Below are 18,829 nucleotides of genomic sequence, written 5' to 3'. Positions count from 1 at the left end.
GTCCCAGATTGTTAGAGGGTGCAGGCTGGGCTGAGGGAACCCCCCACCCCATGCACAAATTTCGTGCACCAGGCCACTAGTGATAATATAAAAAGTAATTACTAAAAAGAGGATGAAAAGAAAGTCACATGAGCCCCTTCTCCTTCCAGACCAGCACAGTTTCTAAATACTCTTTGCTTCTCTTGCTCTGTTCCTTATACACTACCCTGTTGGAGCTTGGCCTCACTCATGCTCTCAAGCACACATGAAGCCCTCCTACAATGTCACAGACCCTACTCTCCTCCCACTCACTGCAGGTGCATGATCATATGGGGTTGTGGGGAGGTGGATTCCACTGCCTGGTAGGTATGGACAGGTGTGGAAGAGGGTGGGAGGTTTGTTCTGGTTCCTTAATCTACTTTTTCCAGAGTGTTCCTTTTCTTTTACATTGTAATTAGCCTTGATAACCTTATTACTACTCAATTTTAAGTGCATTAGGGTTTAAATGACATTTTATGAGCACAGGTACACTGTCATCTCACATGTGCTGAGTTCTAATTCGTTGATGGAGAAATAGACTAGGTACGTAACTAATTAGTCAATTGGCGTCTTGCTTGTACATAATATTGCATATGTTCCTATAGCTGAATGCTTGACTTGACTCAATGAAGGAATTTAGCCAATGGACAAGTCCACTATCTAAATATCTATAATAATAAAAGGGTAATGTGCTAATTAGACAGGATGTTCTTCCTGACCAAGCCGGGGCCAGAGGGAAGCCATCTTGGGTGCTGGGTGCCTGTGGGCGGCCCAAGGAAAGCCATCCCAGGTCCCAGGTGCCTGTGGGTGGCTGGAGGAGGGAAGCAGCCCAGGTCCCGGGTGCCAGAGGGAAGCCAGTGCCAGCAGCCGAGGGAAGGAAGGCCTACTCTTGCATGAATTTTCATGCATCGGGCATCTAGTTCTTAAATAAAGGATAAGTCTGTAAAGACACAGATATTATGTGCCAATTTTGAGCTTTGAAAGTTTCAAAGTATCTTTTGGGATAAGAAAAGATCTCACTGTATCTCTGTCCACAAATTTTGTCTAATATCCAGTATGCATTCAGTAAATCTTTATTGAGCACCTACTAGGTGCTTGGGGAATAGAGCAGTGAATAGAATAGATGAGGTTCCTACATCATGGAGCTTCCAGTCTACATCTGATTCTTCAGGGTAGGTGGTCTTCACACATTGCCACCCATTCCACACATTGGCCGTTTGCAAAATCATGTTGCCACTTAGAGTGAACTGTCTTGTTTTGTCTAAATGAGGAGTTAGATTGCCCTGACCGTCTCTTTGTCCTTTCAGCTGCAGCAGTTTTTCAGTCCCATGTTGGAGGAGCACCAGAGGCTCAAAGCTCATGCCAAATTACAGGCAATAAAGAACGAAAATCTGAAAAACAAAAACCGAAGTGCCAGGATAGCTGCATGGCTACGGAAAAACACATAATTTAGTGGCCACTTTTGGCATTTCCCCTTGTATATTATACTGTAGTTTGCTGACTGTTTTGTCTTCCAATATTTTGAGTCTAGAAAACCACATGTTTTGTTATTTGTATTTCAGTCACATTTACTACTCAGCGTCCTGTTCCTCCCTTGTCGTCACGTTGGCTCTGAGCTCACTGATTGCTGAGGAGTTTGCCAGCACTGCTGTGTTTTGGGGGAAGATTTCACTTCAAGTTGGGCTATAAAGCCACAGAATTTACTTTAAAATGTCTTGTAAAAACAAATTTACCTTAGAAAGTCTTGCTTATCCTGTTGTGAAGGCCAGTGGAATATTAAATCATTGGCTAAATGAGCACATTCTTTTCTGAAGGAAATACAGATTTGCAATACTCTAGGGTTTATTTAGTTCAATATTTAAAAGAATAATGAGCAAGTAACACAATAGTGTAAATAAGGAGAACCAGAGGAATAATACTCCCTAGAAATCAGAAAAGCTGAAGAAAAGCAAGTTTTAAAGAGAAGTAACAGACAATTTTATGAGCCATGTGAACTGCCCTAATGTGTTTTGTGCCTCTTTCTCTCTCCCCAGAGTACCTAGGCTTTGTGCCACACATTACTTACTGGCTACTGAATGTATGATGTCACAAAAAGACCCAGGATTGCAGGATCCTATAGTACCTTTAGGCTTGCTGTGTGGAGGCCAGATTGGAGAGGAAGGCTCTGCCTTAAAGCTCTTGACTGTATTCGACAGTGAGAGGGCCAAATTGAACCTACTTGTAGTTTGGACAACTTTAAACATTTTCATCAGTCACAGTGTATGGAATTAGCTTAGTTTTATTACCCCTGATAAAACCAGGGCAGCTAAGGCAAATCACCCTACTCTAGAGTTTGTGTGTATCTGATTTAATACTGTGTTTTAATTTTGATTTTGTAGAATGGGGATTAAACTACAGATCTCCTTCCCCTATCTACCTCAGAGCAATATTGTAAAAACTAAGGGATATGTCAATGAAAGGTCTTTAAATGTGTTCTATAAACTCAAGACAGTGTGATTTAAGGTTTTATTCCCTATTTCTTATATAAGTTAATGCAGCCACAAATTAAAATGTTATATAAAAATTCACTTGCATATTCGCTTCATGAGAAGATGCTCTCTGAGTGTCAGTGGAGGCTATGAGACAGCCATGAGGACAAACCAATGCACGTTCTACTCAGATTTGACCACGGGTCACAGCTCAGAAAGTTTTTCCTTGAAATTTAGAAATTTGAAATTAAAGCAATAAAATATCCCCATGTTTTCACATCATTGTGTATGAGATATCTTATGTTTCCTTAAGCATTCTTTCTATATTTCCTTTATTTCCTCTGATCATCAATCTCATCTTTTGATAACCATGTCACATGTCCTTCCAAGTGCTTTTCTCTTCCTCCTCCTTCTCCCCTCCACTTCCAGCTCTTCCCTCTCTCCCTCGGACTCCCCTGTCTTCCTTTCCAGTGACCTCGGCCTGGTTGTCCATGTCCTCTGTCCTTGGTCTTCCTACCCTACTGTGTTCTCATTCCACCAAGGGCAGTTGAAGGCTGACACTTCGGGCCCCAGCAGTTGTTGGGTGATGCCAAGTACTGCCTAATCCTACCAAGAAGCACAAGCACTGCCTGATTCAGACCATCTGCCAGAAATTCACATCCCATCTTAGCCTCTGCAGTAATTAAAGGGCTGAAAGTTTTTATCCAAAGTCAAATACTCAAGTATTTGATTAATAGTCCTTCTTCTAAATATGAAAAGGAATTTTGAATAATGTAAATTGTTTTCTGGCTTGAATAAAGCCAGTTACTCCAGATAAGAATTACTTTTTATTATATTGTACCTCATATTTAGTATAAAAAGAAGTAATTATGAATTTATTATTGTGACAGCAGTAAGTCAGGGAATGAAACTGAGCCAGATTTGTCTAAATAGTGTAAATACTTTATTAACAAACTAGTGGCCTGGTGCACAAAATTCGTGCACATTAAAAAGGGGTTAATTAGAGGAAATATTTTAATATTGCTATTTGCCCTTTCTCTATAACAGAAGTGTCAGAGATGAAAGAAAATTAGTAAAATGTATATGAAAATCTTCCTCCTGTCAGAGTCTGGGGCATGCTGCGGGACCCAGAGTCAAGTCCCCGCCCACTCGTGTGCACCTTGAAATTGCGTGAGACCCAGACCCGGCCAGCCCCACCCCCATTAAGCCCCGCTGGGCGGGGGACGCAGCCTGAGGTCCCCAGTCAAGCCCTGCTGGGTGGGGGTGCGCAGCCTCAGGTCCACTGCCCTGGCCCCATGCCACACAGCCTCAGGTCCCTGCTGATTGCTTGTTATGGAACCCCGCCTCTGCTGTGGGCACAGCCATCTTGTGTTACAGGAACCTGGCCTCCACTGTGGGCGCAGCCATCTTGTGACAGCGTGAGGGTTAATTTGCATATTACCTCTGTATTATATAGGATAAGCCATCTTATCTATTAGCACCCCAACTATACTAGTAAACAGTTTCTCTTTATACTGTTCATCCTAAAAAAAGTTAACAAGATGTACAATGTACTCATGATTTTTTTCAATTTGGTAATTAGAAATGAAAGTTTTCTTCACAATCTCATACTTCTTTTCTGCTCAAACACATTCAGTGACTTTAAGTGAAAGAACAAATGCCTTAGTCTTGAAGACTGGAGATCCTCTATAATTCAAACCCTGGGGCCAATCTGTCTGTACAGCAAATCATTCTGAGGAACAAATGAAAAAGCAAAATAAGATGAGATTTAAAAGGGAGCTCTACTTGATTACTTTCCTGTTTACCCCAATAAATGCTATCTTTATTTCATCCAAGCTTTAGCAAATAAATATATCCAAAGCAAAGTCTTAAGGGTGCTTATAACTAAATATAACTGGCGCATCCACAAAGAATTGTGTAGCAGTCAGCAGCATTTGAAACCACACATATATTGCTTCCAGCTTGATCTTCTCTCTAACTCAACAAAATTCAGCAAAGATATTCATTACAACACATAGTTAGGGATTTATTTGGACTCCTCCTCTTCCCTTCCTTTCAAAAGAGTCAGTCCTAAAGGTGAGGCAGGGCAAGGTAGGCTTCTACAGCAGTGCTGGCCTGTGGCCTGGAATGAAGTGGAAAAGCTTGAGTAGGGCAAAGAGGGAGTCCACATTGTGGGAGCAGCTTGGCACAGGATGTCAGAGCCCAAGAAGAGTCAGTGGGGTGACACAGTGCAGAGAGGCAGCTTATGACATGAAGGGTCAGAGCCAAACAGGGTAAGAAGGACCTCTATGCAGGGAAGCCACCAGCAAGAGCAGTCAAAGCCCAAATGGTGAGAAGAGAAGATCTAAACCAGGGGTGGGGTGGCCCAGCATGAAATATTAGAGACTGAAGAGGGTAAGGGAGAGGCACAGATGGGAGCTTGGATACCACAGGGTTATGAATCAAATAAGGAAATATATGTGATAATAGAATCCACGTTTTCTCTCTGTGGAAGAGAGTTGCAGATATTCAAAAGGAAAACAAAACAAAACACTAGAACAAACCCTTTGTTTTTGGATTAGAATTGGAGGTATTGATGTGAACAGATCTCACAGTTCTCAATACATGGATTATACATATATATGTAAATATGTTTATAGACTTATCTTGCTCTTTCTCTGTATAGATAGATACATAGTTATAGCTATAAATATATAGAAATATGGATAGGAATACAGATATAGATATATAGATATAGATATACCAGTATAGATATATAGATAGCTATATATATAGTTCAGTTTTATAAACTTTGAAAGTTTTTAAAACTGAACTATGTCTATAGATATAGACCTAGTTTTTCAACTGATAGAGCCTGGGAGCAGCAACATTAGTATCCAGATCTTGGCTTCTAAATGCCATGTTCTGCTAAAAGAACCAGGGTTTCTTGAAGAAATGGATGACTTCAGGGCTGAGGACAATTTGAGATGGAATATCATTTTGCACTATAAGACAAGGAATTGCTAAAAGAATGTTGAGGACATATCAAAGAGCACAAAAGCCAGTTTAAAGGGGGCCCTCATTAATCAAATCTTGAAAAATTTGAGTATTGTAATAAAGACTGTAATGGAATAAAACACGGATTCATGAATCTATACTTATATGTTTAAGTAATGAATAAATTGAAATGTTGATGAGGAAAGAATATACACATAATTACAAAATACTGATAAGTTGTAAAGGGAAAGTAATTTACAGTGGGAAAACTGGGCAGATGTACTTTAATCAATAGATCAATGTGAACATTGTCACAGTGGGATAAATAAAATATTTGTTCCACTTAATAAGACAAAATGACAAAAATACAGCATCACTTTTTGTTATATCCCCGATGAATCTGCATAACATGAATCTAATCATGAGGAAACATAAAACAAACTCAAGTTGAGTTACATGCCACAAAATATCCTTCAAAAGTGTCAAGGTCATGAAAGTCAAAGGAAGATGGAAGACCACTTTAGAATGAAAGAGATGAAAGATATGTGACAACAAAATGTAATGTGATTCTGAACTGGATTCTTTTGCTGTACAGGACATTATTGGGACAATTGGAAAAATTTGAATGGATTCTGAGGATTAGGTACTAGAAATGCATTAGTGTTACCTTTCTGACTTCATGGTTGTGTTGTCTTTATGTAGAAAAAAAAATCCCTGTTGTAGGAAATACACATCATGGGGTGAATGGGGCATCAGGTGTGACAACTAAATATTAATGATGCAGAAAAAGTATATTTTACTGTAATTCTAACTTCTCTATAAATCTGTAATTATATAAATTAAATTAAAAAATAAAATATCTTTTTAGAACTGGAACGCATCTTTTTCGAATCTTTTTTTTTTTTAATTTCAAACTTGTTAATGGTCATAGCCATAGTCCTGAAGGTATCTATTAAGCATTTCAGTAAGCACCAAGTGAAGACACAGGTTGTCCCAAAAGACTTAATTTCTTGTTTCAGCCAATAGTTTCCATCTTAAACCAAAGGGACTAAGATATTAAAATAAAAATGTATTATTCAAAATTAGCAGAGCTACAAAATGTAAAATAAATGTAAATCATTAAATTTTTCAAATAAAGTTTATTTGAAACTTGTAAGTTTGTAGCATTTATGCTTCTGAAGTTTTTAAAACTGAACTGTCTTTTGAAAAAAACCTATACACACAAGGATAAATGTAACCTTGAAGAGTCACTATGGCAACAACTTGACTTACGAGTAATGCCTAAACAATATATTTCACACAACTAGTAATAACATAAGACTCAAAGTTGTATAATATGTATTTTTTACTACTATCTTGATTTATTAAAAACTCTTTGCTAAGGCCCTGGCCAGGTGACTGGGTTAGTTGGAGCATAGTAGAGTGGAGAAGAGATGTGGTCGGTAGGAAATCATTATTACCTGTTGAGTACCCTCTACATAGGATGTACTGAGCTATGTCCCACTTTATCTCATCCTCAAAATAACCCTATAAGACAGTGAATCCATTAAGATCCAGTCAGAAAAATAGAATCTAGGCCTTTGTGTTTGTTTTACCAAAAAGATTTTAATGTTAGGGATTTGTTTAACAGCTATTAGAGAAGTGAAAATGCAAAAGAAAAGCCCTAAGTTATAGTGCAGGAAGTAATTCTCTTCTTTAGGGCTGGAGGATAAAGGGCAAAGGTTGGAGTTACTAGAATGTAGGAGCTTGGATTAGCACACAATTTTCTGTTTAGTTTGGTCCACCCAGATGTCCACATTCCAAATCTCAGGGTCTCCTTTCCAATCATTGCCCTAACTCTCACCGTGGAACCTTAGCAAGCCTGTGAATTCAACTTGCATTGTAATGATGCATTCTACAGAGCAGCTACAAGAACTATGGGATTTGTTGCGAACTGCCTTTGAAGGTCTTTGGCTCTTTATCACTTGAGTCAGCAATTTCCAACCAGCATGCCTCAGCAGGCAAACTGGTGTGCCACAAGAATTTTTAAAACATGCAATACCTGACTATTTAGTCTAGGGCACTGACCTCTTTTCCCTTAGGTTGTCCAAAAAAAAAAAAAAAAAAAAAAAAAGACAACACAAAAATAGCTGTCTGGTATGAATAAATCAAAATTATACCTATTTTTTTTGTCAGATCGGCAAAAAAAAAAAAAAAAGATATACTTTTGGTGTGCCACAGAATTTTAGTAATTAGTTTATGTGTGCCAATGAAAAAGGTTAAAAATCGCTGACTTGAGCTGATAATTTTCTTCCTGTAAATTATCCAGCACATTCAGAAATAGCCATTCATTTCATATCCTTGCAGTCACCCTGGTTAAACACAACAGCCACTGGGTCCCAGAAGCCACTTGATTCCGTAGATACCTTATTGTAATCAAACACAGGTGATTACCTGATTCACCGTGGTGGCATTAGGGAGTGAGCACTGAGTTCAAGGACAGGGCATGATCAGAATCTGACCTTGAGATTCTTTTTCCTGGGAGTCTGCTGGTACCAGTCAGGAAAACAGAAACGGGATCAGCTTTTTTTTGATTTACAGAACTTACTATATAGCATTGGTATGTATGGAACTGAAAAAGGCTAAAGAGTAACACTGAGCTAACACCAAGATGGGAACTGCAAGAAATAGCTAGCACTCCTAGGGCAGGGGCAACAAAGAGAAGGGATGGGGTTATCTAGAATCTAGAAGCTGGTGCTGCTGCCTCAGTAGCTCAGAGAAAGTGTCCAGCAGAGCTGGGATCCAGACCTTGAGGAGGGGAACGGCTTGACTGGGGCGGATGCTCTAGGAACTCTGATGATGGCCTCTTGGTGCTGGACCCGGACCTCTGAGGCGGTGGCTCTGCCAGGTGCTGGTATCTGTGGGTGGCACACTAGGCTGGGCCTGGGAGGTGGGGGCGGGGGTGGGGACGGTGAATCCTGAGAACCGGAAGCCAACAGCCACAAGTCAGTAATAAGAATCTCTGCAGAGCAGATGCTGAGGGAAACCGGAAGCCCACAGGGAAGAGCCAGCCTCTCCCTCCTCTAGTCTTCCGGGTCCCTTAGCGCCCCCTGGAGCTAAAGCGACGTGCGGTTTGCAGACTCCCAGTCCTAACTCCTCAGGCGGAGAACAAAAAAGGTGGATTTGGAACCCAGAGAGCCGCTTACTGCCCAACTCAGGTCAGTATAACAGGCCAGATTTAAGACCCAATCTGTTTACTGCCCCATTTACGTTGGGTTTTTCTCTTACCTGTTAAATTAGGACACGGTTAAGACACTGTTATACCTGAGAAATCTCAGGTGAAAGCTTTTGGTCCACACACATCTGTGGACCAGAAATATCGGGTGTCAAGTAGAATTTATCAGGCAGGGCTTCATGTAGATGTAACTATTCAAACAAAACTTTTTAAGAGTGAGTTTTAAAAGATACTTAAATTTGGACTTGTATTGAAAAGAAACGAGGTCAATTTACTTAAGTAGGTTGTTGTATCTACTTTGCAAACATTATGTAGACAGATTTTACAAAGGTTTGCAAAATTTTATTTTTTTTGCAAAATTCTTTAACTAGCTTCATGTTGTCAAATCACCATTTGTATAGTTTATAATTGCATTTAAAAGTTATGGACTAGCCCTGGCCAATGTGGCTCAGTGGATAGAACGACGGCCTGCGGACTGAAGGGTCCCGGGTTTGATTCCGGTCAAGGGCACATGCCCAGGGGGCTCAGTCCCCAGTGGGAGGCGTGCAAGAGGCAGCTGATCCATGATTCCTTCTATCTCTCTCTCCCCCTCGCCCTTCCTCTCTGAAATCAGTAAAGATATATTTATTTTAAAAAATTATAGACTATATAGGAATTACAGTCTATAAGGATATTTTATTGATATAAGTAAACTTTATTGGTATAAATAAAACCCAAGAATATGCTTTTATTACTCTTGAAAGCTAGCTTTAGCTAAATGCTGACTTCCTATAGTTTCATAAACCATATACATAAAAAGGATTGAAGTGAATCCAAAGTTTAAGATATCAGAAACTTAATTCCATATAAATACTAAATGCTGTAAATGTCAATTTTGTGAAAGTATTGGTATCAATGTTATTGATGCATTTTAAATGGCCATATTGAATTGTACTTTAAAATCAATTAACAATTTTTTTTAAATATATTTTATTGCTTTTTTACAGAGAGGAAAGGGAGAGGGATAGAGAGTTAGAAACATCGATGGGAGAGAAACATCGATCAGCTGCCTCCTGCACACCTCCTACTGAGGATGTGCCTGCAACCAAGGTACATGCCCTTGACCGGAATCGAACCTGGGACCTTTCAGTCCGCAAGCTGACGCTCTATCCACTGAGCCAAACCGGTCAGGGCCAATTAACAATTTTTATTTGCTTTTTATATAGATTTTCATTTCACATGGGAAGCTCTTCTTCTCTGAGCATCTCTTTAATCAGTAGTAAAGTGACAGTATTACACTGAATTAGAAGTTTTCTCTAGGGCTTCTTGGAAGTATTTTGTGGATTCTGTAGATGTTGATTCTGTCAGCCACCAAGGAAGCAGGGGTGGGGAGTTTGAGTAAAGAGAAGGCCTACCATGGCTCTTGTCCCCAATTCCCGCTTCAATAGTGTGGTTCCAGGTTTGTTGCTTTCATATATTGGGATTTATTTAGGGAAAAATACAAAAAACAAATTTGAAAACTGATGGACCATATGATCTTCAAAGCCCTTTCCTGGTACAACATTACACTGACATTTAGCTTCCATTCCTCAAGATTGTTTTACACAAATTATCCTGCTCTGTAGCCTCTGTAGGTCCCACACCTTGCTTATTCAAAGACCCCTTATTTACCTCTGAAGGGACTCATCTTTGACTACAGAAGAGGTCAAACAAATTATATTTAACTAGAGGCCTAGTGCACGAATTAGTGCACAGGTGGGGTCTAACTGGCCCGGCCCCAATCAGGGCGGATCAGGGCTGGGCCTGTCAGGAGGAGGAGAAGACGGGAGGTTGGCTAGCCGGCCCCACCCCCTGATCTGCCGGTTGGCTGGCTGCAGTGGGTGTCATAGCGACTGGTCATTCTGGTCGTTCTGGCGTTCTGGTCTATGGCTTTTTATATATAGAGAGGGACATGAAAATTCCATTTTGATTGATTTTTGGTCACCTAGAAACATACCATCCACATGGCATTCTTGAAGTAATAAGGGATATTCTTTTAAAATCTGTTTAATTCTGGATTGGGTTTTTGCACCATCTGCTGGACATATTTGTTTTGTACATACTATGAGAGAACTGTACATTTATTTTCAGATGTATGTTTAAAATGTTTATTAATATTTTTAAACATGTAAAGGATATGTTTATTATAGGAAATGGAAAGATAAGAAATAATAAAGGATAGGACAAAAATCCAGAGATACCTATTATTAAGATCTAATGGTTTTCTTTTCTTTTCTTTTCTTTTCTTTTCTTTTCTTTCTTTCTTTCTTTCTTTCTTTCTTTCTTTCTTTCTTTCTTTCTTTCTTTCTTTCTTTCTTTCTTTCTTCCTTCCTTCCTTCCTTCCTTCCTTCCTTCCTTCCTTTCTTTCTTTCTTTTTTTAATTTAATAAATCTTTATTGTTCCGATTATTACAATTGTTCCTCTATTTTCCCCCATAGCTCCCCTCCACCCGGTTCCCACCCCACCCTCTGCCCTTACCCCACCCCACTGTCCTCATCCATAGGTGTACGATTTTTGTCCAGTCTCTTCCCGCACCCCCCACACCCTTTCCCCCCGAGAATTGTCAGTCTACTCCCTTTCTATTTCCCTAATTCTATTATATTCACCCGTTTATTCTGTTCATCAGATTTTTTTATTCACTTGATTTTTAGACTCACTTGTTGATAGATATGTATTTGTTGTTCATAATTTTTATCTTTACCTTTTTCTTCTTCCTCTTCTTAAAGAATACCTTTCAGCATTTCATATAATACTGGTTTGGTGGTGATGAACTCCTTTAGCTTTTTCTTATCTGTGAAGCTCTTTATCTGACCTTCAATTCTGAATGATAGCTTTGCTGGGTAGAGTAATCTTGGTTGTAGGTTCTTGCTATTCATCACTTTGAATATTTCTTGCCACTCCCGTCTGGCCTGCATAGTTTCTGTTGAGAAATCAGCTGACAGTTGTATGGGTACTCCCTTGTAGGTAACTAACTGTTTTTCTCTTGCTGCTTTTAATATTCTCTCTTTGTCTTTTGCTCTTGGCATTTTAATTATGATGTGTCTTGGTGTGGTCCTCTTTGGATTCCTTTTGTTTGGGGTTCTGTGCGCTTCCTGGACTTGTAAGTCTATTTCTTTCACCAGGTGGGGGAAGTTTTTGGTCATTATTTCTTCAAATAGGTTTTCAGTATCTTGCTCTCTCTCTTCTTCTGCCACCCCCATAATTTGGATGTTGGTACGCTTGAAGTTGTCCCAGAGGCTCCTTACACTATCTTCATATTTTTGGATTCTTGATTCTTTTTGCTTTTCCGGTTGAGTGTTTTTTGCTTCTTTGTATTTCAAATCTTTGACTTGATTCTTATGATCCTCTAGTCTGCTGTTAGATCTCTGTATAATATTTTTTATTTCAGTCAGTGTATGCTTAATTTCTAGTTGGCCCTTTTTCATATCTTTGAGGGTCTCACTAAATTTATTTGCCTTTTCTAGGATATTCTTGAAAAACCTTATAACCGTGGTTTTGAACTCTATATCCAGTTGTTTGCTTTCCTCCATTTCTTTCATTTGTGATCTGTTTCTTTGTCTCTGCATTTTGGCTGCTTCCCTGAATTGATAGAGTGGCTTTGTGTGCTAGGTGTCCTATAGGGCCCAGTGGCTCAGCCTCCCCAGTTACCTGAGGTGGACACTCTTGGTGCAGCCCTTTGTGGGCTGTGTGCACAGTCTTATTGTAGTTAAGCCTTGATTGTTGTTGGTGTCACTGGGAGGAATTGACCTCCAGGCCAATTGGCTGTGAGGATCAGCTGTGTCTACACTGGGGAATTTCTGTGCTGGAGACACCCTTATGAGACAAGACTTGCAAAAGCCTCTGTGCTCAGCTTGGATGGGGTGGAGTCTCAGGGCAGAGCAGACAGCATTGGTTTCCCGTCAGCCCTGCGCTAATAGGCCCCCAGTGTCCCATGGTAATCGCTGCAAGCACCTCTGAGAGAAAGCCGCCCTCAAGTTTTGCCCACTGCCAGACAGTCCAGTTTCTCCCCGAATGAGTCTGGGTCCCCAGAGTCTTGCCCGGAACTGGAGTTCAGCACAGTTGGGAGCTTTTGTCTCCCTCCTGCTTGAGAAAGCCAGACACGCACTCAGTTGCCCCCTCTCTCTGCACGCGCGTCTCAGTACCTCTGCCACCTACAGCTCCTCTGGGTCTCAGTGTGCTTTTCTCTTTCCTTCTAGTTGTAGAATTTCCACTCAGCCTACCTTCCTGTGGTTCTGGATGATGTCCGTTTTGTCTTTTAGTTGTAGTTTTGAAATTGTTGTGCGAGGCAGCAGTTTAGGTGTTTACCTATGCCTCCATCTTGGTTTCTCCCATAATGGTTTTATTTTCATGCACACAAGAATATGTTATCTTTCAGCTTTGATTTGTGTTTTTTTGTTTTTGTTTTTTTTTAATTTTTATTGAATTTCTTGGGTTGACATTGGTTAATAAAATTATGTAGATTTCAGCCTCTGGCTGGTATAGTTCAGTTGGTTGGAGCATCATCCCTTGCAACAAAAGGTTGCAGCTTACATTCCCAGTCAGGGCACATACACAGGTTGCAGGTTTGATCCCCAGTTGGGGCACATACAAAATAGGTGTATCTCTCTTCCATCTTATATTTCTCTCTGTCTCCCTTCCTCCCTCTCTAAATTAATAAAAAATTATATAGGTTTCAGGTGTACAATTCCATAATACATCATCTATATAATGTATTGTGTGTTCACCACCCCAAGTCAAGTATCTTCCAATCACCACTGTTCTCCCCTTTACCCACTTCTACTCTCTTTCCCTCTGGTAATCACCAGATTATTGTTTGTGTCTATGCGTGTGTGTGTGTTTTTTTTAACTCAATCCCTTCACTTTTTCTACCCAGTCCCCCCAGCCCTCCTCCACTCTGACAGCTATCAGTCTGTTCTATCTATCTATGAGTCTGTTTCTATTTTTTTGTTAGTTTATTTTGTTCATTAGATTCCACATTAATCTAGTGAAATCATATGATATTTTACTTTCTCTGTCTGGCTTATTTCACTTAGCATAATACTCTCCGTGTCCATCCATGCTATCCTAAAAGGTAGTATTTCGTTCTTTTTTATGACTGAGTAGTATTCCATTGTGTAATTGTACCCTGATTTTTTATCCACTCATCTACTAATGGGCACTTGGGCTGTTTCCAAAACTTGGCTATTATAAATAATGCTGCAATGAACATGGGGTGCATATTTTCTTTTGAATTAGTGTTTCAGGTGTCTTTGGATATATACCCATAAGTGGAATTGCTGGGTCATAAGGCAATTCCATTTTTAACTTTTTGAGGTAACTCCATATTGTTTTCCATAGTGGCAACACCAATCTGTACTCCCACCAATAGTAAAACAAGTATTCCCTTTTCTCCACAACCTTGCTAATGCTTATTGTTTGTTGATTCATTGATGAGAGCCATTCTGACAGGTGTGAGGTGATATTTCATTGTGGTTTTAATTTGCATTTCTCTGATTAGTGATATTGAACATCTTTTCATAAGGCTATTGATTATCTTTTTCCCCCCCTTGCCCAAGGAGATATATCAGAAAAAAATATTGCTACAAGAAATATCCAAGATTTTACTGCCTGTGTTTTCTTCTAGAATTTTTATTGTTTCAAGTCTACCATTTAAGTTTTTAATCCATTTTGAATTTATTTTTGTATATGTTATAAGAAGGTGGTATAGTTTCATTTTTTTGCACATATCGGTTAATTTTCCCGACAACATTCATTGAATATTTTAGGTTCTTGCCTTCTTTGTTGAATATTAATTGACCCCAGAGGTGGGGTTTATTTCTGGGCTCTATTCTATTCCATTGATATATGTGTTTGTTTTTATGCCAGCACCATGCTGTTGTGATTACCATGGCCTTGTAGTACACTTTAATAGCATGATTCCTCCAACTTTGTTCTTCTTTTTCAAGATTGTGGTGGCAAATCTGAGTATTTTGTGGTTCCATATAAAGTTTTGGAATATTTGTTCTAATTCTGTGAAATACACCATTGGTATCTTTAAATTTTTTTTTAAATATGTTTTTATTGACTGCAGAGAGAGGAAGGGAGAGGGAGAGAGAAAGACAGAAACATCAATGATAAAAGAGAATTATCAATTGGCTACCTCCTGCATGCCCCCTTTTGGGGATCCAACCCGCAACCCAGGCATGTGCCCTGACCAGGAATCAAACTGTGACCTCTGGTTTATGGGTTGACAGTCAACCACTGAGCCACACTGGTCAGGCCACTATTGGCCTAGTAAATTTAGTGAGATATTATTTACTTTGAAAAATACTTTTTCATTTTTAAAGATTAAATTGATATCTTTTAAAAACATGATGTAGCCCTAACCAGTTTGGCTCAGTGGATAGAGCGTTGGCCTGCGGACTGAAGGGTCCCAGGTTCGATTCCGGTCAAGGGCATGTACCTGGGTTGCGGGCACATCCCCAGTAGGGGGTGTGCAGGAGGCAGCTGATCGATGTCTCTCTCTCATCGATGTTTCTAACTCTCTATCCCTCTCTCTTCCTCTCTGTAAAAAATCAATAAAATATATTAAAAAAAACACACAACATGATGTAAAGTTCTTGTGAAGATTTGCCAGTTAAACACCAATTAGTTTCAAGAGATATTAGATTTTGCTTGAGAAACTTGGATATAATACAGGATAATTATTTTATATGATTTATTTTCTTTTTTAAGTTAAAGAATTAAGAGGAAATAACTTTCTATTCTGTGGTGCACTATTATTTCTCAGCACTTCAATTTTTTAAGTTTTCAGTTGGGACTTCTCTTGGTTTTTAAGAGGATCACTGCCCTTGCATTGGACCTTGATATGTTTGTTTTTTTCTGTAGCATCTTGTGTGGTTAGATCAGTGAAGAGTACTTTTCTTCTGTTGATTGTATAAGAGAAAAGCCAGACATTGGACTAACATGTATTTTTGTAAAGTTTGATTTACTGTGGAAAGTGTCGTAGGATTTTTACCTGCTTTGAGGTTTAGCAATCCTTAATTGGCAAGATAGAATTGACAGTCCTTAAATGGAAAATTTTTGAGAAGCAAAACATATGGTGTAATCTCAAAAAGATAGCAGTTGCTTATTGGATATAGATTCAGTTCAAATATACTTAATTCTGGTATCACCTTAAGGTTTCACATCATTGCCAGATGGGTTGCAAATTCTGTTTTTGTTTCCTTTCCTTGGTCTTTGCAGCAAAAGTAAGTAGGGATGAAATGGCAGTTTTTACCCTATAATTCATAAATGAATGGATGGGTATTAACTTGCAGTAGAGTGATTTTAATGACTCGCAGCACAATATCTGAGTCCTAGTGGTAGAGGACAATGGTTACAGCATTGTAATTTAGAGATTAATATGTCTTAGACAATTTAGGAACATGGTTTAGTTCTCTCTTGGGACAATAGTTTTTTCTTAAATGTTTTTTACTTTAAATACATATATATATTTAAGCAACTTGCCAAGATATATATATATATATATATATATATATATATATATATATATATATATACACTTTACACTGAAGTATAAAAATAGCCAGGGGCAGTTTGGTGTTAATATTAGTTGAACACTTGAAGTTAATACATGAGACTGAGCAGTAGAGTCAAAACATAAATTCTAGATTCATTTCTTATTGCAAATGCAAAATGAATGAGCAGGTGAATTATGACTTCCTGATTTCATCTAAGTTTAGAATAGACTCGTGTTGGAAGAGAGAGTTAACAATGTTTACATCTATATCCTCCCCCGCAAAAAAAACCCTCTATTTCCCCACCTTTCCTACTCTTGGCCAATGTTATTAAAGTGTTAAATTATAGAAGCACCTTGGGGGCCTATGACTTTTCCCCTAGAGAGTTCTATAGTTTCTCAGCAAAACAAAGGAAACAAAGCAGTACAGCTTCTCTTTTTTCCAGTATTCCTTCCTTCTTTTTCATCCAACTTAAAGGTATGTGGACTTTCTCCTTACCACCTATTGCTTCAGCTTGACAAGGCAACTCGCATTGAGAAGTAGGGAGTAATAGAACTGTGGAAGGTCATAATTAGAAAGGCACTTCTTTTTCAATGATGCATTTAAACCTGATTCCCTCTGAGGCTGGTAGAGAAAGAAGAAGCAAAAGCAAGCCACTGAATGTTGACTGTGAATATATATTGCCATATTAATGTGTTGTAGTTAAGAGTGGAAGAAAATTGGTGTTCTTTTGTTGCAGTGTGGACTGTTTTAAAAATGAAAGGAAAAAAAAGCTTAAAAGGGCCTTAGACACCTGAAAAAAGCCTCCACTCTTGAAATTTGGAATGAGTGGTTTTGAAGTATTTTTGTCAAGATAATGCTGACTGTGTTTATCGTGATAATGCAGCAAATGGCCCAATCTTCTGGTCTCATAAGAGTTTTCTTCCTTCTCTTTGCTTTCCATTGACAGGGCAGAGGAAACAGGTTTCTGCGTTTTATGATCCTTAAAATTGCAAGGAAAAATTTTAATGTATAATTCAAGAGATCCAGATTATAAATAAGTTGTGAATAGAGAGGCTCTCGTGGATGCTGATCTGTAACTGACTCAGATGGGCTCTTCAGGGGGTTTGGTTTCAGAGCAGGACCAGATTGCAGAATTCCCACATTAGCAAAAACAACATGTCTCATTGTGTTCCACAGCTTCTCAAATCCTCTGCTGAGTGCACTTTCAAATTATTTTAAATATATATTTGTATTCACATTATTTTATATTGAGCCACAGAAGTGTGTGTGTGCGTGTGTGTGTTGGAATATACAGCAATAAAAGTGCCTTTAGGAAAATTTATATATTGTGAATAAAGTTGCTAATCAAGCATTAACATTGTTTATCTAAAACCACTCTTAACTGGCTTAGGTCAAAAGTATGTTTCATTCTTAGGACAAATGATGATGAGAGATTTTATTAAAGGTTGCTGAGCAGTTTTTTGTGACTTTGAAAACAGCTGAATCAACTGGGAGGGAGCAGCAAGGGAATGACTTAATTGATCACCTGCACAGCGGGTGTTTCTCTCCACCAAATATGATCCTGCTGGGATCTGATTTACCTGTCAATTATCCCAGTGACCTGTCATTTTTAGCAAGTATAGAAACTAAGGCCACAGACAGAATGAGATTAAAATAGCTTGAGTCTCAACTGTGATTGCTTTTAATGAATACTTTTTTATTACGTTACTACTATACTACCCATGTGAATGTTCTCTGTCAGTGTCCACGTGTATGTCTTTTACTTTTAAGTGTTTTCTGGGGGGTGTCTTAAAGATAGTGTCTCTGAATAAACCTACTTGTCTGCTACTGAATGAAACTGGAGACCTTTTGAGCTAGAGTTTAAATTAAACACCTTTATTGCTTTGGTAATTTGCTAGAGTCCTTAGGGATAAAAGTAGAAAAAAATACTTTTTCTACATTTTGCAAGACACAATCAGCTTAACAAAATTCAACTGTCCAGTGCGGGGGCACCCTAAAGGTAAGTGTAAATGATGAAAGTTTGAGTCATTTGCCTGCGTTTCCCTTGATGACCTGTGCCTCAGAGTGGGGTACTAAGATGGAGATCTGGACCCGGAGGTATTTCGATGGGACCCAGTTCCTAAGGCCTCCATAGAGTAAGCAACATGCCAGGGTGTGTAGATTCTGAGGTTTAAAGGTATTTACTATAATGGTTCCTATGAATAAACCAACTACTTCATCCGATGCTCAGTCTAAGGAACAACCATCTATTTCAGTACTGGAGAAATGCCTGACTGTAGGGCTAGTCATTTTCTGGGCATTTTCAAGGATAATTTTGTCTTTTATGCTGACTTTTAGTTCCAGTCCTGAGGTCAGATGTGGTTCATGTGCCTGAATGGCAGCCTCTTCTGAGCACAGCCTCTATGCTATGGCAGAAGAGCTGGAGGAGGTGAACTCGAGATGATCTGAAGTACATCTTCCCATCCTCCTCCTCCAGGCTGCTTTCTGAAAGGCTCTGTGTGGCTGACACTGATTACATCCCATCCCTCAGCAATATCCTGTTGGAGAGATGGTGGTCATCCCTAAACAAATCTTGAAGCAGTGTTAACATCCTGAAAGAAGCTTAGTTTGGGGGGCCAGACAAGTCTCGGTTT

At 39.1% G+C, this 18,829-nt stretch overlaps 1 protein-coding gene across 1 annotated transcript in view; it reads left to right on the top strand.

Moving 5' to 3' along the window:
* LVRN (laeverin) overlaps positions 1-2,767 on the top strand; it is a gene marked incomplete at its 5' end in the record, with an annotated part of 75,828 nt that extends 73,061 nt beyond the window's left edge. The window contains one exon of the mRNA XM_080679826.1: positions 1,326-2,767. Coding sequence (XP_080535952.1) covers positions 1,326-1,466 — 141 coding nt within the window. The 3' untranslated portion in view covers positions 1,467-2,767. The remainder of the gene's footprint in view (positions 1-1,325) is intronic.
* Positions 2,768-18,829: the final 16,062 nt, after the last annotated feature.

Source organism: Plecotus auritus, assembly GCF_963455305.1.
Source record: "Plecotus auritus genome assembly, chromosome: 7".
NCBI classification, from domain to species: domain Eukaryota; kingdom Metazoa; phylum Chordata; class Mammalia; order Chiroptera; family Vespertilionidae; genus Plecotus; species Plecotus auritus.
Note: the sequence above shows the minus strand (reverse complement) of the source record. Positions and strands in the feature narration are given on the sequence as shown.